We start from the raw sequence: 12,437 nt of genomic DNA on the forward strand, positions 1-12,437 counted from the left end.
TATATTCCCTCCACTCTTCTCACTTACAGTTACCTCTTTCATTTAACCTGCATTTGGCCACAGTGAGAAAACCCAAAACTTTGTGTCCCTCACCTTGTTTTAAAGCGTCCCCTCTCGTCACAATCCTCACCACAACGCCACTCACATTATTTCTCTGAGGTTTCCTTCTTGTTATCTTTCGCCCGTTTGTTCTTCAGGTCGTAGTTGTACACCCGTGAAATATTGATCTGCAGGTTGGTTATTTGTTCCTGCAGCCACGCAAGGTCCTCTTTGGTATTACGCATATTGACCTCCGCGTTGCTGAGGTTCTTCTTAAGTAACGCTGATGCTTCTTCGAAGGTGTACTCAACCATCACTTTGGCACCCATCCACAAATGAACAGTCTTCTGTGGCCTTACAATGGCTTCACCGAAGACAGAATCCGTAAGACAGTAATAAGAGCGAATACCGGCCCTTTTCCCGTCTTCCTCCTGTTGCTCTGCCTCCTCTAGCTGCTTCTGCAGAAACTCCAGTGAGTTTAGGGTTTTCTTAATAGTCGGTATTTTGTAATCAAGATTGGCAAGGCTGCTCACAAGGCGCTTTTCCATGTGCTCGTATTTTGAAGACTCCATCAGTAAGTTACTGATGACCGTGTCAGCGCCACCGCCATTGCTGACGTAAGCAGCAACGTCCGGTATGTACGCAATGCGCGGGATATTACGTGGATTCACGTAGTCCTCGGGAAATTCGTACTTTTCCATTACCTTCTTGTTTGTTGACCCGTATTACCTTAAGAAACGCGAATGAGAGAATGAAGGAGAATACTAACAGCATGGGTGCCTGTTCACTATTAAGAGAAACCTTGGTTTTAACTATTACGTTCCACTTACCCACAGGTACAGAAACAGGCATATATGTATTCGTATTCGCGACAATTTTTGTCCCTCCGCTCCCGCCAGCGCTATTCACAAGCACACACACGCGCCTCCATTTTGAGTTTTCTTTTTTTTTTTCCTGCCGACAGCTGCCTCACTTCACTCGCCGCCCCCCCCCCCCATAAAGTTATCTCTCACTTGGTACGTCAAAATGCGAGATATGGTTGGGCATGCATTTCCATCAATGCCACGTAAGGAAAGACAGCACTTGTATATTTCGGTTCCAAACGAGAATATACACCTCTTCATGCCTGGAAAAACAATCAACGTGATAACACAACCTCCACAAGTGGTGAACGATAACCATTCCGGAACCCCAACTCCTGCTATTTCCTTTTATCCCTTCCACAAGTATAAACCATTATATACAAATATTTATGTGTGTATTTGCATGTAGCCGAAAGCACGGATGACAAAAAGTTTCTCCCGTGGTCTATTACATTTCTTCCTTCACCTTTCGGTGTTTCACAATCACTGATAGTGTTTTAACCTTATACGCGTACGCTTTATTCTGTCGTCAATTTGATTAGGATCGCTTCTGCAAGGGATGAAAACGTGAGAATGGGGTGAGGCATTTGAAAGTCTAATGCAAATGCGTGTTTTCCCCATCTGTAGTAAGTACAAGCACACAATCACAACTTTCAGGCGTATTGAGATATCACAGCCAATACAACCAAATGACATCCCGAGTGCTTGACGGCACGCCTGCTTGTAATACAAATCGCTTCTGACAGAGAACGCGGCTTTAAAAAAAAAAAGACGATGAGCTCCTTCGGGCACACGAATCTTCCTATTTTGCTTTCAAGCCTCATGCGCTGTCATTGCCATTTGTTACACTGAACTGGCCAATGGCATTACTCGAAGTAGCAGATACGGACGGACCTCATTGTTAAACTCACTACTCTGTAGCCACGACAATTCAGGTGGTGAAAGAAACAAAACCAAGCGACCTTCATATGCCTCTTGCAACAACTCAATCGCCCCACGATGAACATCAAGCGTTCCTTTTCCACGCTTCACGAAGTAACCCTTTTTTCGTGCGTAACTCTCACACAACTCATAGGGGGACCACGCATTTGGTGCACCGCATGGACCGTGTCTCCTACTGCTTTTCTCATCATCATCATCATCGTAATAATCGCTTCTGGATAAACCGTATAAACGTTCGAGGTGCAGATGAGTTGCCAAATACGCCACGCCGCTTTGAGGGTCACGGGTTTGAGCTATTTGGTGCGTACCAAAAACGGCCTGTAAGGGACGTGGGAGACCAAAGACGGGAAAGGCGAGACCTGGAGAGTCAATAAGCACTACATTTTCCGATGGAATAGGGATCGTTTGCAGGTGTTTGGTGTGACCTGCTGTAGATGACACTGAAACCACCTTCGTTCCGCGAATGCAGTTGAGCAGACTTGACTTTCCAACATTTGGATGTCCGACAAAACCAATCCGTATGTATTCGTCCTCCTCATCCTCTTCGTTGCCCCTTTCCCTGTCACATTTGTGAACAGTAACACTTGTATTTCCACTTCCCGCACGTCGCCGCGAAAGGCCGATGTCACGGCATTGTTGCAGTAGCGAAGAAATCATGTTTGACACAATTTGCAGCTCTTTGTGATCTCGTCTGTCATGTTGAAGCTCCCGCTCCGCCTTTCGCATGCCTCTAAAGTTGTCTGTCTCCGCATACGACTCATCGTCACCACCCTTCACAATACCCTTAGCCACAGCAGCCGGAACCAACCTGCTAATCTCCTTTTCAAGGTCATCGCCATCGTCTTCTTCACCGTCGTCACTGCTATCATCTGTGCAAACTTGAAGCTTCCCCGTCCGTAGTTGCTCGTACAACTTATTACGTCGGTTTTTCTTCTTTCGCCGCTTCATTGCGTCACATGCCGTGTCGGTTCCAATTGCGGTTTCCTCCGATGGAAGGGCCGTAAAAGGGACAAGAGGAATCTCACGAACGATACCCGTGTCTGTCGCTTCTTCGTCGCTCGCTGCTACAACACCCATGGTCAGAAAGTATGATTGGAGGAATTCACTCCATTTATTTAGTGTTTGAGGGGGCACGAGGTCAGCTTTGTTGAGTACAACGACACAAGCCTTCCTGCACTCCCGGACAATGTAATGCAGAAGTGAGAGCGGTAGGTGCACAACGGGATAGCGAGCATCGGTAACAATGATAACAACATCGCTCAGCTCAACCGTGCGCCATAGTTGCCTCCAAACATCGATATTGCGCTCATAGGAACTCACCTGTAGCTTCTGCATTTCTCCAGGGAGCGAATAATTGTCCAGAGCCCGAACATATTCCTTGAAGCGAGCCTGTTCACGAGCGTCCACATGTGGGCCGTCGCGAAGGACATCACCTACTTCATCCACAACGTCATCTGTGTTGCTACTGTTGTTACAATCACTCATTGAGTCGCTCGCGTTGGGTTTAGACATAGGCACTCGGTCCACCGACCAGCCACGTGTTGGGATTTCAACAGAAAGGGGGATAACAGCGGCTTTGGTTGGACCCGGCATATTAAACCACGTACCGAAAGGTATTCCCTCCGGTCCCATAAAATGGCGGTTGGCCAAACGCTCGTAGGAGAGTTTCTTCCGCTCCGCAACCTCCTCTGCAGTTTCCTTAAGAAACACACTGCGTATGCCAACGCGATCCGCACCGTATTTGTACTCCTCTTTCTCATGTTGGCTGTCACTGTTGTGTTCAGCACCACTCGAGCCCTCCTGACGATATTTTTGTGTATTACACTCTTCAGTTGCACCATGTTCATCACGTTTTTTGCTTTCACTCTCCGTATTTTGTTGTTCCTTCTTCCGCTGGCGTTTCTCTTGCAGCTGCTTCTTCTTTTGTTTCCCGCTAAATGGTGCCATCTTCGACTTGGTGTAAGCTATTTCCTGTGTTCCTGCTGCCGTTACGAGTTATTACTTCTTCGCTCCACCTTCTTTCCTTCACCTTATGTTTACTCCTGCGCCTTACTTCAGTAACAAACGACTCAGATTGTCTCCCCTTCACTGTCGTGAAAAAAAAAAAAGAACGGTTCCCCTAAGCAACATACATGCAAATAATAGAGCAAGAAGAGAAAGTGTGTTGACACGAAGTCAAAATTAGCGGAGAAAAAACTTTAAAATAGCTGTACAATTCCCTTTCCCCTTCCCAAAGAAAAAGAAATGCTTCGTGTCATGTGGTGCCCGCCCTTCCGCCCGCTCCATCGTTAAGTTACACAGAAACACCCTCCGACCATTACAGTCACGGCAGCAAACAAACAACATTCAACGGAACAGGAAGTGTTAATAAGAGACGCCCAAACAACCGTTGCTACGTCCTCTCTCAGCAGTGGGGACAATAATTAGCAACGTGTTTCAGCTCACACTTGCCAACGAACAAGTAACGCTTTTGCTGCTTAGCGAAGAAGCACAACAAAACACCAGCCATGTACTCGCTGTAATACTTCAGTACAGAAGAGAGGAGAGGCGCAACCGGGCCTCTTGACTTTTTGGATCATCGTGAAACAGTTGCAACACACCCAGTAGACATGTTTTAACCTGACGGACACGCTTGGCACTGAGGCATTCCTCTTTATTCGAACCCTGTGCCCGCCGTGCCTGTGGAATGTATAACTTCAGTAGGTTAAACATTTCCTCAACTTCTGAACTGGGATACCGCTCCGGTACTAAGCGGGCGTCTACCAATTCGTCAATCCAACGAAGAAGCTTTGCAACATGCGCCTCGCCACCGCTTTCACTTTCCAATTTCCGCTCCAAGTGCAGCTCAGCACGAAGAACCAACGCCTCACACAACGATATGAGCCGCTTAACAGTGTTGTCACCCAATGCAGGTTCAAAGTCTCGCTGAATAGCCTTTACTGCGAAGAGGACATTTTCTGCCGATATGTTGCCAATCGTTGCGTGAACACGCGCCAAAAACAATGCCTCCAGCCCCGATAATACCGCAGTAGCGCTATATTGTGAAGATTTGTAATACCGCTCCATCATTTCAGCTTCTCCAAGTCGCCGCACATCCACGCCAAGTTCCCTGCGAAGCTCCTGCAGCTCATCGAAGGCCTTTTTCTTGGCTTGTTGAATGGTTTTGCGTAGACCGTCCAGTTTCTCGCTTTCCTCCGGAAGTCGAATGCACTCGGTACCGAGAAGCGCCGCCATAATTTGGTTCTGAAGGTATTGAGTAGAAGCACCGTGAAGAAGGTCTGCGCCTGCCGCAGCCGGTAAAGGGTTTTGTTTGTTAGGGGAACCTCCCATCAAGTCAACGTTCAACTGCTGTTGATAATGGTCCAAAAACTTGCGCAAGATGCCTTCGAGTCGAGTCTCAGTCACCTGGCCAGTGACCTTGTCAATTATTGTGCCCTGCATAATGAAGTACGTAATGGGCAACTTGGCACGCTCAACAGAAAAAGCGGACGCGAGGTTCCGGTTCTCGTCGGCGTTAATTGTGCAAAGTTTCAACCATGCCCGCTGCATTGATGCTTCTGTACCCTCTCCATTCTTACCCCCACATGCCTGCTCGTTCAGTCGATCAACCAGACGCTCCGTGTGAGCCAAATAAGCGTTGCAGCCACTGCTATCTGGCCTGTAGTATACAAGGCAAATAGCCTGTTGGGACTGAATAACTTCCCTCTCAAAAGAAGAAGCGTCAGTTTTGTACGCAATGCTCCGGGACGAAACACAAATGGGATTTCTTCCCATAATCTGTGCGCAGCGACTGCCTGATATGGAGCATCTGATAAACCTATACGAGTATGTGCCAGAACAATGCGAGCCGCAAGCGCCGCCGAGGGCAGAAAGCCTAACACCTGCTACCAAGTGACGGCGTCGTGGAGCAGACAACATATAAGCTTCACCCACTATAAGGCATTTAAGAAAAAATACATATGAATAACAATGTTCGAAAGTAAGCCAATTCGCCAGCTACGAGAGAGGGAGAACGCGTGTTGACTGGAAATGTCACAGGATCAATGAAAAATGAGGGGAAGGTACGAGTAATCACACTACAAACGAGTCAACATATACAAAAGTAGAAACCACCGACATCATTTCCCCCCCCCCATCGTCCACCCTTTTCTTGTTGCCGCTCATCATATTCATGGTCAATGAGATACTGAACACAATCGTCAACACGACGAAAGCGTAAAAGAAGCTAAAGATTGAGCGAACAAGTCACGACAAATGCGGTTGGGTACGCTATAACGGTCGCTGCTGTAAAGACAACTGCGGCAGTTGTTCGCTTTGGTGCGGGTAAATCAGGAGGGAACGAAACTAAGAGAACGCTGAGTAGAGTCGACACAAATGACGGCGGTTACTGCAACCGATCGGAGGAATCCGGTGCGGGTTAATTCTGCTAAGCCGAAGTGACTTCGACTATCGCCCTGGTTGTTGAGGATGACAATTACTGGAAGCCTCCTCGAGTACTTAACGATTTTGCTCTTGTTACCCTCTCTCCTCGAGGGAATATGCAATCGGCTGTGCGTGCTTAAACAAGAGCGTACGTAAAGACGGATATGTGGATTTTCCCATGAGGAACCGCCCCCAAACGGAACAGTACGTAATGTATTATTTCCTTTTCCCTCTTCTCCATCAAGAGATGGCAGCCATCGCACCGATTTCGCATCTCATGTGGTTTAGAGCCAGTCCTTTTCGGACTCACCCCGAACGCATTTGGCTATCGGAAACCGCGGCACATCCTGTGACGAAAGTTCCTGATACTGAACTGTTAAATACTTACCTAGTAGACGGTCTCTTTCGGCCCATAGTTCCAACCGCCGCTTCGTTGTAGTCTTTGGTGTTGCATTGAAGCGAATCCCAGTTGATGTTTCACACACAAACGCGCCGAGACCACCCTCAAACTTGCCATTGCCCGGAAGAAAGTCGACAATGCGGTACTCCGCATCATGCATGTACTTATACTTAAGAAGACCGAGACTTCGTTTGCCATGTTCGTAAGGAAACTTTGGTCTACGAATGATTACCCCTTCATAACCTTGCGAACACGCCTTCTCCAATACACTCTCCACCTCATCTGGACTCACAAGTGTGGCGGGGACGTGGTAGAGTTTTGGTATCTTTTTCCTGCTCGACAATTCCTCCTTTTCAAGCTGATGGTTTCGCCTTCCGTTTGGTTTCATCGTATCAAAAACACGATCTGCGCCACTGTGAGGTATGAGTTCCTTCAGTAAACGGTAGCGTTCGCTAAAAGGGGCGTCCGGCGATGAGAGCTGATCTGAAGCCATGATGTCAAATGCAAAATATTCTAGGAGTTTCGCCTGTTTCCTCCGCGTTGTTTGTGTCGTAAACTTTTCCAAACGGCGCACAAGCCCACTAAGCCTCTCGAAACCGCAGTGTGGAGCAAACAGCTCCCCATCTAACAACAAAGATGGATCTGCCTTGAACAGCGGCATAGCGTGTGGCACCAAACCATGGCAACACTCAAGAAGAATCCCACTCCGCGAAAAAAACTGCAATTTCTTTTGGGATTTATTGTAACCAATTAAACAGCGAATTCCATCTATCTTTGGTGAAACCAGAAGTGATTCCTGCTCCTCCGTGTCAGCCGGATGAAGTAGTTCCTCAGCAACTAGCTCCCATCTTTGTGCAAGCATGGGAAGAATGTTACGTCCCTCCCACTCGGGGTTGCTGTGCAGAACACTTTTATAATTTGTGTGAGTCATTCGTGGTGCTCTCAAACTGTTCACATCCTCCAGCTCCAGATCCTCCTCATTTGTAGCATCCGTTGGTGAAGTTGTTATCCCCACATCTGTGTTATCTCCCTCGCTCATCTTGCCATTAATTCTTTCCGGACCTTCATTTCTAGTTGAACTGATCCGCCGCTGCTCTTTTCCGCACAATGGACACGTCCCATGCTGGTCAATAAATCTCGCAATACTCATCTCAAACTCCTGAAGGCACTGGCTGCAACGCCACACCGCCGACTTTACACATGTCGGGGCCACGTGATGTGGAGTTAACATGACGGTTCCCCACGATGGACCCACCCAACAGGCTGCAAGATGGGGAAAAGCACTTTCAATGGTGGTATTTTTCATTGCGTGATACCGCTCCACCTGCTCTGGTGTACGCGGCCTCCCAACACCAAAAAAAAGCGAAGGATCCTTCGGAAGAGTTGTGAGCTGCGGACGCCGCCATAAATTAGAAATCCGCCACATGTCTAAAGGCGATGAGGTGACAAAAAAGGGAGGAGGGATTTCGAAAAGGTGTTTAAACACCCTTCACTCCCCCAACCACCACGCAATCCGTCACGTATATCTATAAACGCCCCCGTTGCTTTGCGGGGTTATGCGCTTCAGAAGAAAATAATTATTATTATTGTTATAGAAATGAGAAGGGGAAAGGGGAAAGAAGAAAGAAGGAAAGCAAGAAATGATATATTTGAAATATACTCCGTGTTTACACCCGCATGCAACTAGTCATTTCAGTTGATTTCGTTGTTGTATTGACCTACGCACTTTGGCAGTAAAGCCCCCTCGGAAGAAAATTTCTTTTTCTCCGTTGGTAGGAAAAAAAAGATGAGCAGGAAGGTACAAATAATAAAAAGTGGTACAAATATAACATAACTTAATAATAATGATAAAAAAGAAAAAGAGAAACAGTTGCTTCGGACTGTTAGAAAAAGTAACGTGCCGAGCACTCAATAATTTCTCTACCACTTCCGCACACAGTCACACAACAAACATATATGAAAAACCTTAGTGAAACGAATTGCGGTGCACAACCACAATGCCTTCAAAAGTCAACACATATAGTTTGGTCCACCGTGTAAACTTCTCTTCCCAATAATCTCGGCTCTCAAAATACCAATTAATAATTGCATACGCTAAATTTTTCCCTTTAGCTGTCATTCCCTCTGTTGTCGTCCCTTCTCCGTTTGTTTTTTAAATTATGCTACACAACTCCTGTTGCCATTTGTGAAGAAAAGAAAAACATATGAAGAGTGTGGCCAAACAACTTTCACTCGTGAGACAAAAACATGTGGAAATGACTGCAGGGGAATGAGATCATAGAAACAATCAGTGAGAAAGTGGCCACGGAATACGGCGCCGGATTTAATTTTTGTAGTAAAAGAAAAGAGGAAGAAAAACGAGATCATACAAGCTGGACGTAATAGTTACGCAGCTACGAATACACACAGGCACGTGAACATCCACGCGTGTTCACGCAAGTGGGTTTTAGAAATGGTACAAAATTTAATCATCAAAATCATTTAGCCACCATCTGCAACATATCATTGAGTAGTCACGAATGCACGTGTACACCAAGAAACACCCATTAAGTGAATGTATGAAACAACATACTGCTGTTAAACCCAATCACTACCAGTCTTTGTGCCTCGTACGCACTTCCCAATAGGAAACCGTGGGACACCATTTGTTGAAAGCTCTTGATACTGCACAGTGAGCATTTTCCCCTTGTACACATTCAGTCGATGCCACATCTCACGTTTCCTCTCTTCTGTCGTCGCTGGCGCTACGGTGAAGCGGTGACCGGCACGTGTTTGACAGACGAATGCACCCAAGCAACCGCGCCACTTTCCCTTCCCTTCCACGCCGTCAACAATAATATATTCGCTGTCTTGCATAAGTTTGTACTTCAGCAAGTTGGGCGAGCGGGCCCCATATGCGTAACCAGGCACTGCAGCTGAGGCGCCACCACTACTCGAAACAGAAGTAATGCATTTATTGTCCTCAATACCATTACGGCGAATCATGATACCTTCATACCCTCGATCAACATTGAGTCTCAGCAGACGGTCTATATCCGATTTTTTTGCCGACATGACGGGAACTAATTTGACTACTTTTCTGCGGCCCTGTCCCTTTCCGGAGTTGATCTTTTGCATCAAGTCACAAAGATGTTTGTAGCGCTGTCCAAAGGGCACTACCGTCATGTGAGGAAATTCTTTTGCGTAAAGAAGATCGAATACATGATATTGCAACTGCTGCTGCACCTTCTCAATTCCCGCTGTGCGGTGTTGCCTCGTTGTTCGTATGGCTGATGTCAGCTGTTCAAAGTCACTTGCATCATGATTGTACAATTCACCATCTAACACTAACATATTGTCCTTTTCGAATAGAGGTCGCAGCTGCGGTTCAATGTGATCACAACAATCAAATAACATCCCGGAACGGCTAAAGAAACTCAAGCACCTATCTCTCAAATTCCACGCAACGACACAACGTACGCCGTCGAGTTTGGGGGAGACAAAAAGCTGTTCATCATTTGATATCCTTTTAACCTCTTTATCATAATTGCGCGCCAGCATTGGAAGAAGGTTTCGTGTTTCCGATACACGCAGGTATCCGTTATCGGCAATACTATTCTTTACCCTACTAGCATTCGGTGCATCGAGTATTGCGAGAGAATTATCGGGTCTACAACGGTGTTTAACTGTTGCTGCTAATGTGTTGTCTGACGTTCTGGAACTACTGGCGCTTCTTTTTCTTGAACACGTCAATGTTGGCATGCGGGAACACTTCGGGCAGGCACCACCGGCAGCCACGTGGAGGTCAATACGTTTCGGGTGTTGATGCTCACAATAAGGACAGCGCCACCACGCTAGTTTACGGCTAGAAGGCAACACATGTTGGGGTTGCAGTAACTTATTGCAGGCAGCTGTGATCCACGTTTGCGCAATGGTGGGGTGAAACTGTGCCAAGTTTTTCGCCAATGATGCGCTGCGGGAGGAGCGGGAGAGGAAGGGCACCGTGGTGGCGAAGAGTGACGACAAACATGGGCGACTAAACCGCATTATTCACTATCCATATATTAATGTATAAATGTACGCGCTTGTACAGTGCCTCTGTCTTTGAAGCTATGAGATGTGCTGTCGCTTAGTCCCCCTGCGTTGCTGTTATAACAGCTATTCGATTCAATTGTCTTTCTTTACTTTCCGGTCCTTAGATGTATACGGCGCTCGTCGATATATCCAGCAGATTCCGCTCAGTTGGATAAGTAAGTGGTCTTATAAGACCCTGGTAGAAGCCTACCTTTCCCTGGAAATGAGAATATCCACATTATTGAACCCCAACACGGGAGTTGGTTATGCAAGCCGAGAGAAAAGGATGGCGAAGAGGAAAGCAAAAATAAATAAATAAGGTGCCTTGGTGCAGTGCGGCTCGGTAAGTTGCGCCTCGATAGTCGCTCATACTACATTTTGATTCAAACAGAAAGGAAGGGAAGGCGTTAGACGACATTGGTATAAATAATCATCCTCCCATTGACGAAGTTGCTATTTGGCTGAGCTCCTCGTTTAGGGAGAGCACAACATTCGGACCTACTGAAGCGTGTGGATCCGTGAAAAGTTGCTGCAGGGAAGGTGAAGAGGACGGGTTTGGAGTGATGGGGACGATATCACGGGCAATTCGGCACGTTGGACTCCTCTCCCACATATCCCATAGCTGTGCGGGCCCCTTTCGCGAGAGGTCATCATTTAAATGACCTTTCATGCCACTCCCATCATAGCGAAGCAGTGAAGGCACTTCAAGAAGCCATGCGCGGGTCTTCGTGCCGCTCGCAAGTAACATTTGCACCAACTGCAATAATACCGTAAAAGAACTAACGGAAAGACAACGAATAGAATGTAAGAGCCACAAACTCAGCAGTCCCACTTCCTCCTCAAAGGAAATGGAGAGGGTGGGACCTGCAACGCAGCCTTTCGTTGCATTCAATCCTGACCGTAAGAACATTGCGCACAGGGCACGAAGAAGTACACAGAGTATCGACGAGTACTCCAAGCACTCTTGTGGTCGAATAATGTGAAGTTGCTCCGTCTTGGAGCCAGGCCTAAGTGTGAAGAAGTGTAGAAGCCCAACCGCTTCACGAAGCCACGCCTCCAGTTGCTGCGCATGGCACGGGGTCTCGTGTGAAGCACACCAGAGGAACAAAACCTCGTCGAAATCGCATTGGTGGTTGTCGGCACCCGGCGCGGCATTTCCGGGGGATGTGGAAAGGCAGTCACGGCACTTTTTCTCGGTGGTTCCACAGAAATCCCTTTTGCCCTCTGAAAAAACACCGTCATTTCCCTCACAAATATTTATGGATGATGCATCCGTTAAAATTCCTGTTGGTGACGTGAGGAGGTTCTTTAGTTGGGCCACACGAACCCCATCCACAAAACACTCAGCGATCACTTGCCGTACCTCCTGCGGTAGTGGAACAGTACAAGCCACAGCAGCTGCAGCAGCGGAGGTATGTGAATTTACCATCTTGTGCTCGTTATTCACAACACCAAGGGGCCCTTCCGTGAATATCTGCGGAGTGTTTCGCGATCTCAAAGAGACGAAGAAGTTTAACCAATGATTCAATAGTGGTGGTCGTCCTACATCCCACGATAGTCGCTGAAGTTGAGCCAACGAAGACATCCAGATACTGGAAGCACCGGCCGAACCACTCATCCTTAATATGCGCGTCCGTGTACAACAAAAGTTGCTTAGCCTTCAAGTATTCAGCTTCCATACCTGTCACACGGGTAAGAGGAATAGCAAAAAAAAAAAA

At 47.1% G+C, this 12,437-nt stretch overlaps 6 protein-coding genes across 6 annotated transcripts; all 6 read right to left on the reverse strand.

Moving 5' to 3' along the window:
- Positions 1-146: 146 nt before the first annotated feature.
- TEOVI_000893400 (prefoldin, putative) lies at positions 147-740 on the reverse strand (the record flags this gene model as incomplete). Its single annotated transcript, XM_067221350.1, has 1 exon — positions 147-740. The coding sequence occupies one exon, from the start codon at positions 738-740 to the stop codon at positions 147-149; it is 594 nt and encodes a 197-aa protein (XP_067077451.1).
- A 1,005-nt stretch (positions 741-1,745) lies between these two features.
- On the reverse strand, positions 1,746-3,791 carry TEOVI_000893500 (GTP-binding protein, putative; the record flags this gene model as incomplete). The annotated part of the gene is made up of 1 exon (XM_067221351.1): positions 1,746-3,791. One exon carries the CDS (start codon positions 3,789-3,791, stop codon positions 1,746-1,748), a length of 2,046 nt encoding a protein of 681 aa, XP_067077452.1.
- Positions 3,792-4,370: 579 nt separating this feature from the next.
- On the reverse strand, positions 4,371-5,762 carry TEOVI_000893600 (uncharacterized protein; the record flags this gene model as incomplete). Its single annotated transcript, XM_067221352.1, has 1 exon — positions 4,371-5,762. One exon carries the CDS (start codon positions 5,760-5,762, stop codon positions 4,371-4,373), a length of 1,392 nt encoding a protein of 463 aa, XP_067077453.1.
- Positions 5,763-6,550: 788 nt separating this feature from the next.
- Positions 6,551-8,092, reverse strand: TEOVI_000893700 (mitochondrial DNA ligase homolog, LIG k-beta; the record flags this gene model as incomplete). Its single annotated transcript, XM_067221353.1, has 1 exon — positions 6,551-8,092. One exon carries the CDS (start codon positions 8,090-8,092, stop codon positions 6,551-6,553), a length of 1,542 nt encoding a protein of 513 aa, XP_067077454.1.
- Positions 8,093-9,243: 1,151 nt separating this feature from the next.
- TEOVI_000893800 (mitochondrial DNA ligase homolog, LIG k-alpha) lies at positions 9,244-10,692 on the reverse strand (the record flags this gene model as incomplete). Its single annotated transcript, XM_067221354.1, has 1 exon — positions 9,244-10,692. The coding sequence occupies one exon, from the start codon at positions 10,690-10,692 to the stop codon at positions 9,244-9,246; it is 1,449 nt and encodes a 482-aa protein (XP_067077455.1).
- A 457-nt stretch (positions 10,693-11,149) lies between these two features.
- Positions 11,150-12,337, reverse strand: TEOVI_000893900 (uncharacterized protein; the record flags this gene model as incomplete). Its single annotated transcript, XM_067221355.1, has 1 exon — positions 11,150-12,337. One exon carries the CDS (start codon positions 12,335-12,337, stop codon positions 11,150-11,152), a length of 1,188 nt encoding a protein of 395 aa, XP_067077456.1.
- Between the last annotated feature and the right edge of the window lie 100 nt (positions 12,338-12,437).

The sequence above is a fragment of the Trypanosoma equiperdum genome, assembly GCF_001457755.1.
Source record: "Trypanosoma equiperdum strain OVI genome assembly, contig: ctg_1417, whole genome shotgun sequence".
NCBI lineage: Eukaryota > Euglenozoa > Kinetoplastea > Trypanosomatida > Trypanosomatidae > Trypanosoma > Trypanosoma equiperdum.